Raw genomic sequence first — 8,316 nt, 5'->3', positions numbered from 1 at the left:
AGATACTGGGTATTTATCTGATCCACACAAGGCTGATCTCAAACAAGCTATATGTTTACATGTGGAGGCACTGCCATATCTTGGCGATCGACTAAGCAATCAATCATGGCTACGTCATCTAATCATTGCTGAGATAATTGTTATTCATGAAGCAAGTCGAGAATGTGTATGATTGAGGTCTATAATACATCTTATTAGAGACAAATGTGGTTTGAAGTGTAACAAACTACCCACAATTTTGTATGAAGACAATGCAGCATGCATAGCCCAATTGAAGGGAGGATTCATAAAAGGAGATAGGACAAAGCACATTTCACCAAAGTTATTTTTCACACAGGATCTTCAAAAGAATGGTAATATCAATGTGCAACAGATTCGTTCAAATAATAATATGGCTTATTTGTTCACCAATCTCTACCGCCGTCAACCTTCAAGAAACTAGTGTACAAGTGTGGGATGTGAAGGCTCAAGGATGTGAATTGATGCTCTCATCAGGGGGAGTTAATATATGTTGTACTCTTTTTCCCTTATAAGGTTTTGTCCACAGGGTTTTCCTTGCAAGGTTTTTAACGAGGCAACCAAAAGGCGTATTTCTTAACATGTGTACTCTTTTTCCTTCACTGGGATTTTTTTCCCATAGCGTTTTTTCCTAATAAGGTTTTAACGAGGTACATTATCTATGGACATCCAAGGGGGAGTGTTATAAGAAAATTAAATTATGGTAGATGTCTACTCTTCCTCCATTATCTTCTTCCATGATCTCCATCTTAAATGTTTAATGACATATTCAATGACATATTTTCCTTCACTTTTCATGCCTATATAGAGGCATTAGGAAAATACACACAATTGAAGAAAAAAAATATCTTCATTCTCTCTATCTCTATTTCTTGTTCATGTTTTATTAAATTGCTTATATTTTTTTTTATCTCGCAGGAAGCTCTTTGCACTATTCTGTGATGTGCATTCTAGCAATTTGATTTCGTCTACAGTTAGACATATGCTGCATTGCAGATATTTATCACTGTATTTAGACATTTTAAAGTAAAAGAGACATTTTTAACTATTTGACAGTGTATCAAACTTAAAAGTTTATCCTCATTCCCCTAAACAGGGTTAATTACATCAACACAGAATATCGCTCAACTTATAGTACAATTAGAGGAAAATGATCAAACTTATTTTTCTAACCACAAAATCGTTCAACTTCCACTTAATTTTCTAAATTATCATTTTTGACAAATAAATTACCCTGACCAAACCCAATTGACATTAGAAAAAACCAACCCCCCTTAAAAGCTCCCCAACCTAGGTTACAAAAGTACGGATTCCCAACCCCTCTTCCCCAAACAAACAGACGAGGGTGGCCAGTAAGAGAATAATTACACTATTTAGCAGAGAACGTTTCTTTACCAAAGATAGTTGAATCTCAAATCCAAGCAATGCACGAAGATAAATCATTACGTATCAAATCTGTCGCTCACTGAAACAAACAGACACAACGCTGCATTTTTAAAGCTTATAATGTCCTTGAGTTATAGCCTTGTCAGTGTTACTTTTTCTTATTAATGTACTAGGTCTGGATATTCTGGCTCGGACCTCCTACCTGTTTCTAAAAGCAATTTCAAGTCCAAGGACGACAGAAACCTGAGAAGAGAACTGCAGAGAGAACCACACCAAAGATAATAAACCATTAGGTGAACACACAGCCAAGCAAACAATACGTAGCACTTTTTAAAAGCTTAATTATATTTCATAAGCAAAAACCTCAGAAGTCAAGCCAGTCACAGCTTTCCAAGAGGCAAAACCATACAAAACCCTTAAATTCCTAATCAGGCATCAGCAGCCTTCTCCACCGCACCATCAATCTGCGTCTCTTCAGTCTTCTTTGCTTCTGAAACATCCAACTCCTCAATCTTTTGGGTCACCTCACCCATGTCATCCTTGGCATTTAAAATAGACCCGTTTGCTGTGGAGTTGTCCTCATTCTGACCAAGTGGCCCAAGCTGCCATATTCTGATAGTCCCATCTTCAGATCCTGAGGCATAGGATTCACCTCCTGGAGAGAACCGCAAACAGTGCACAGGACCATGGTGTCCCTTGTTGCATCCTATGTTGTAGAAAAATAGGATATAGAATATGGTTAAAGCTTGAACCAACTACGTATAAGAAAAAGCATAAACCCCTAGTTAAGTTAAGAACAAGCAAATTCTGGAAAAATCACTGGTAAAAGGGAACACATAAACAAAGACAATGATCAGAGCATATATAAACAGGACTACAAAGCAACTAAATTTCTAAACATTTACGAACCCACAGCACCTACCAATTTCCTCTCCAGTGTGAAAATCAAAGACATGAACCCACATATCTTCTCCTCCAGCAATGAACCTATTACCAAACTTTGGTTCCAATGAAGCAGATTCAACTTTGCAGGGCAGGTCATAGCTCTTCACCAATCCAAAGCTGTTTTAGAAAAAAAGATTAAAAAGCAATGTAAGCCATGGAAAAATTCCGTATTTACATCTTTTTTTTTGTCAGTAAGAATGAAAGATAATACTCACTGGTTAGCATCCCAAAACTTGACAGAGGAACCATCAGCTGTTGTTATGTATCGACCATCCTGACTTACTTCAGCACTCGTTACAGGAAACTTGGTTTCAAGGGTTTGAACAACTTTGCCACTCCTCACATCCCATAACCTAGGTTACATGAATTCAATCAAAATTAAGATAGTGAACAGAGTGATGCAGGAAAGTTGGGAAAGAAATTAGCATTCCCTTGCAGCCCAGGGACTCGTACACAGGGAAAGAGAAAGTTCATGACAGAAATATGAACCATATGTGTGGCCTTTATAGCTATCCGATAATTTTGCAATAAGCCAAGATACAAATCCAAGAGACCTACAGGCTAACAAAATGGCATCCAATCTATTAAGCATTTGAGCTTTGATCAATGCAACGCTAGATTTAACAAGGCATGAAGAGTTACTCGATAACTTTAAGTAATCGTGAACACTGGCCACGTGAATAATACAACCAGAAGAAGAATGAAATGAACAAAACAGTACAACCAGAGTTATCAAACTCAGCAGGTCTACCTCAATCCACCTGCATCACCGGAGGAACTCAATAAAGTTTGATCACTGTGTAACCAAGCAACTGTCCTAACTGAACCAGGAGAGCTGTCAATTTCCCTTGGAGGTGCATCGAGTCGGTTTAGATCATATATCCGAAGAATTTTTTCAAAACCACCAGTGAGTAACAGATGTGTATCCTACAAAGTCATGACACAATAGTAGTTCAAATAAACTATCAAAACACAAGAGATTGAATACAGAAGAATACTCAGAACCTTAGACAATGTATATTCTTTTAACACTGCAATAAAACTTTGTAATCCAATGGAAGCAGCGTCTCATGACTCAACAGTAATTGAATTTGGCATTCACTGCTTTTTATTTTTCTTAGGCTAAAATAAGGAGGTTTTCTATTAGCACCCAAGGATGTGGCCTAGCGATCAATGAGGGATGAAATCCATTGGAGACCAAGATTTATATCCTAGCAGAGGCTAAAGATGACAAGTGATTTCTAGCAATATGTCCAAGCCTTGGTTGAAAGAATTATTAGTGGGAGGTAAAAAATTCCCGGTTTAATAGTCGAGGTGCACGCAAGTTCAGTGGAGTACGCAGGATTTTTCATAAACTGTGTCACAATTTTAAACAATAAACAAATAATAATTCACTATAACAGTATACTTAAAAAATATAATTCAAATTATTTTTATTAAACATAACTCAATTATATTAATAGATATGAATTTTTATTTTTTGGAATGTACCCAACATAACCTCATTAGAAATAATACCAAATACTTTTTTATATATAGAACACCAAGTAGTAATCACACAAAAACCTACCCTTCATTCGATTCTGTAAATTGTTCTTAATCAACTTTTCAAAGCTGAGAAAGAAGATGAACCCTCAAAATAGCCCAACTTATAATATAAGTCAGATAATTATTGTTCCATAAAATATGCAAATGTGACTCTTGATCTATTGGTTTAGTGTAATATTAATGCTTTAAGGTCAATGGTTTAAACCTCGACATACTTTTTATCTCTAGATGAGGCACACAAAATTTAAAACAAAAATGAAGCTACCAGGATTCGAACTAGTGACATCTTCAAGAAAATTGAAGCACCTGACCGGTTGAGCTACACAACTGTTTTTTGTCAAGTGGTGTCACTTTATTAAATTATACTATTGTCCGTTGTTGGATTTTAATTATATATACTTATTTAGTAAAAAAAATTCGACCAAGTGGTGTCACGTGACACTGCTTGGGGAAAGGTAGATCCGCCCCTACGCAAGTTAGCACAGACAACATCAACAACAACAACAACAACAACCCAGTATAATCCCACAAGTGGGGTCTGGGGAGGGTAGAGTGTACACAGACCTTACCCCTACCCCAGAGGGGTAGAGAGGCTGTTTTCGAAAGACCCTCGGTTCGAGAAGAAGAAAAATAAACAATAGTGTTGCTGAGCAGTTTTTGGATATCAAACGGACCTCTCCAGAAGGTAATTTTAATGTGGCCGATTTCCCCTCTTTTGCAATCAGTTTCGCTACAGCACCCGCTGCTCTAGCTAATTGTTCACCCTTTCCAAGTGTGATTTCTATGTTATGTATGGCCGTGCCTAAGGGCATATCGGTTGAAGTAGATTCTTCTTTTGATCAATCAAAACCCCTTCCCAAACTAATAGGTCAGTGACAACAGACACTAATTTTGAAATGAGATGTTCTATCAAACCCTCAAGTTGATCTAGTACGGGTAATTTTAGGGGCTTCTTTATTTTCGTTGAAACAATCAACAACGATTTTGGAGTCAATTGTGAGTTTACGAGAATTACCACAAATGAAAAAAACTGAGAAGGATAGGACTACAACTGGAACATGGGATTTAATGTAATTGTTCAACTAAAATTGGGTTTCTATAAGGATATCTGTTACATTCACAGTATTTTGTTAAAAATTCATATCTTAATACAGGAGACAGTCACAGGCTTCATAGCTCCGCCCCTGCGCAAGTTAGCACATACACTAATCTTAAAATGAGATGTTCTATCAAACCCCTAAGTTGATCTAGTACGGGTAATTTTAGGGGCTTCTTTATTTTCGTTGAAACAATCAACAACGATTTTGGAGTCAATTGTGAGTTTACGAGCATTACCACAAATGAGAAAACCTGAGAAGGATAGGACTACAACTGGAACATGGGATTTAATGTAATCGTTCAACTAAAATTGGGTTTCTATAAGGATATCTGTTACATTCACAGTATTTTGTTAAAAATCCATATCTTAATACAGGAGACAGTCACAGGCTTCATAGCTCAATCCTTTGAGGCGACATTACATCTGCAATCCCATAGTGCCAGCGAGTTCCCTCACAAACACAAACATTCTAAACTAATAAATAAGCAGAGTTTCCATTGTCACAACTTGGTTACTATGACTTAAGTGAAGTTCTAATCTCTAACCTGAAGGAACTATAATACAATAAAGGAAAAATGATTGTAATGGTACCTCTGAAAAGGCACATGCTCGAACTATGTGCTTGTGGTCAAATGAATGTAAAACATCTCCAGTCAATGCATCCCACAATTTCCTGAAAACAACCAATATAAAACACCATACAGAAACAAAAGGATAATATATATAGCAAAGGAAAATTCTAAAAAAGGATGAGCAAGATTCTACTGTGTCTGCTATTAGATTAGCTATTAAACCTGTTTTAACTAATGACATGCTAGGTTGGCCAGTAATACACATGCTACAATAGCACTTCTATTGTTCTACATCACTTCTATAATGACAGATGTCAGCGTATAAATATGGTCGCTTAAATGGTTATTCCAAAGTATGAAATGACGCCGCTAGATAACATACGCGCTGAAATCGGCAGATGCAGATGCAGCACGGAGAGCATGTTTATCCAGACAACAACTCCACACAGCTCCTTTATGCCCTTCAAATGTTCCAATCCAATCCCCAGTTTCTCCATTTCTCAACATTGGCGTAGAATCTACATGACCGGAATATTTCAGAAGTTAAAACAAATAATCACGGCACGAATAATTATTGCAGTGAATGAACATATATTAGACAAAATCACGAAAAAGAGCAACAGGAAAAAATCTTTTTCGGTTAGAATGTAACAAGAATATCTTAGTTGATTTTTTTTTTGTGCTTTTGGTTGAACTCCTGAGACTGGTCATGAAAAATCTGAGGCTATTGAGAAATCAGATGCGGGTTCACCTACCATTCTGCTCACAAATAAAGTGGAAAAAGTAGGCATACACAAAATGGTTTGCCTGATCACTGACAATTACTAGGAATAAAATCCAAAGGCTATTGACAACACGTAATACCATGCGCTGCAGAATACCCATCATTCTATTCATCAACAATTAGAAGATTTGGTATAAACACTAGCCATACATACTTAAGATGATAATGTATGCCATGCCCGCACCTACCTTAGTACCGTCGCACTGAGTAATTTTTTGATAGAATTGAATGCCGATAAAAGCATTAAGGTTTATATTTCGAGAGTTTGACAACATCTGCAAGTAAATCAAGTTTGCATTTCAAAGCAACCACTTAGACTTGATAACAGACAAAACATTTTCGAAATTTTCCTTCTGAATTCTAAGACGATAGAAATTCCTTTAGATTGAATAATAATCTCTTTTGGGCTTTTCTTAGATTCCTGCTTCTTGGTATTTCTCCTAATCTCTAAGCAAACACATGAATTAGAGTTAACCAAAAACACCTAAATTTGATACTACTCTATTAGGTCCAAAACACCCCCACATACACACACACACACACGAAAGGCAACAAACATACTATATAATATACTAGTATATGTAACCACACTTTAGAATCAAACGGCTCATTCATGATTGTCCGAAAAATGTTTGATCAAGACAATGTAACGCACTTATGTCAAATTCACTCAATGCTACAATATGTTACCAGTTACCACAACTACCAAAAGGCATAAAATTATCAAAAGAATTACCCTTGCTGGCACTGATTAGGAAGAATCCATCAGGAGTGATTGGGCTGTAGAACAGATCAACGACGGGCCGAGAATGCCCATGGCATACAAGCGGTGCCACTGCCTTCTTTTTATCCATATTAAATCAAATAAAAGCCCTAACAATATTATAATATCAAGGAGAAACCCAACCCAGCGCCGAATATGATAAAAACGAAATTGATCAAAAAGTCCCCAAATTAAACAAACCGACAATTGACCGATTACAAAAAAATTACGCACAATTGCCTTGACCGATTTGTGACATTAAAAGGATCAAACAATGATAAAACAAAAAATCAAAAGATCTACAAATCACAAATAGAGAAATATATGTATGTATAGATGTATAATAGGTGGGGAACTGGCGCGATGAACAAAGGTGGGAAACCCTAATTTTTGAGATTTGATGTTTCAAGGATGGATCCACACCTTTTTCTAACCCTACCAACTCATATAAAAAGAAGGTCCTAAGGATAGATCAAAACTCGGAATTATTGGGCAAAATTAGAAAGAAAATATAAAAGAAAAAAATACAAGAAAAATAAAAATAATACTGAACTATAGGGCTTGGCTGGCGCAGAGAAGACAATGCGGCAACAAGATCTAATATAGCCCCTCTTCACACCCACCCCCCTCACTCTTCCTTTGTAATTCTTTATTTTTTTCCTCACCGATTAAAGTAGGTATATGATCCATCTTTATAAATAACGACTATAAATATAGTATATATTATTGTCATTAAATTAAATGTATAAAAATATATATAAGGATGCCGAGGGTATATTGGAAACAGCCTCTCTACCCCAAGGTAGGGGTAAGGTCTGCGTACATACTACCCTCCCACAGACCCCACTAGTGGGATTATACTGGGTTGTTGTTATTGTTATTATATCTCAATTTAATAATCAATCCCAAGAGCGGTTTGCTCTACCACTTCCAACCAAGAAGTTGTGAGTTCGAGTCACCCAAGAGCAAGTTGGAGAGTTGTTGAAGGGAGAGAGCCAAGGGTCTATCGAAAATAGTCTCTCTACCCAAGGGTAGGGGTAAGGTATTCGTACATATTACTCTCCTCTGATCCCACGATTATACTGGGTTGTTGTAGTTGTTGTTGTTGTAGACACCAGAAGTAGTTAGTTTTTATCTTGTTAATTTGAATGATTTGTGATATCAATTCTAAACTTATACAATTCTCTTTCTGAATATTCTA

The 8,316-nt window shown here is 36.5% G+C and overlaps 1 protein-coding gene across 1 annotated transcript; it reads right to left on the bottom strand.

Annotated features, from left to right (window-relative positions):
* Positions 1 to 1,731: 1,731 nt before the first annotated feature.
* LOC107776117 (uncharacterized) lies at positions 1,732 to 7,736 on the bottom strand. The gene is made up of 7 exons (XM_016595949.2): positions 7,089 to 7,736; positions 5,951 to 6,086; positions 5,588 to 5,669; positions 3,101 to 3,276; positions 2,565 to 2,702; positions 2,327 to 2,466; positions 1,732 to 2,110 (listed from the first exon to the last, which is right to left on the bottom strand). The coding sequence occupies exons 1-7, from the start codon at positions 7,204 to 7,206 to the stop codon at positions 1,833 to 1,835; spliced, it is 1,068 nt and encodes a 355-aa protein (XP_016451435.2). The 5' UTR covers positions 7,207 to 7,736; the 3' UTR covers positions 1,732 to 1,832.
* Between the last annotated feature and the right edge of the window lie 580 nt (positions 7,737 to 8,316).

The sequence above is a fragment of the Nicotiana tabacum genome, chromosome 4, assembly GCF_000715075.1.
Source record: "Nicotiana tabacum cultivar K326 chromosome 4, ASM71507v2, whole genome shotgun sequence".
In the NCBI taxonomy this organism is placed as follows: domain Eukaryota; kingdom Viridiplantae; phylum Streptophyta; class Magnoliopsida; order Solanales; family Solanaceae; genus Nicotiana; species Nicotiana tabacum.
The sequence above is the reverse complement of the archived record's forward strand: the minus strand, read 5'-3'. Positions and strand labels throughout refer to the sequence as shown.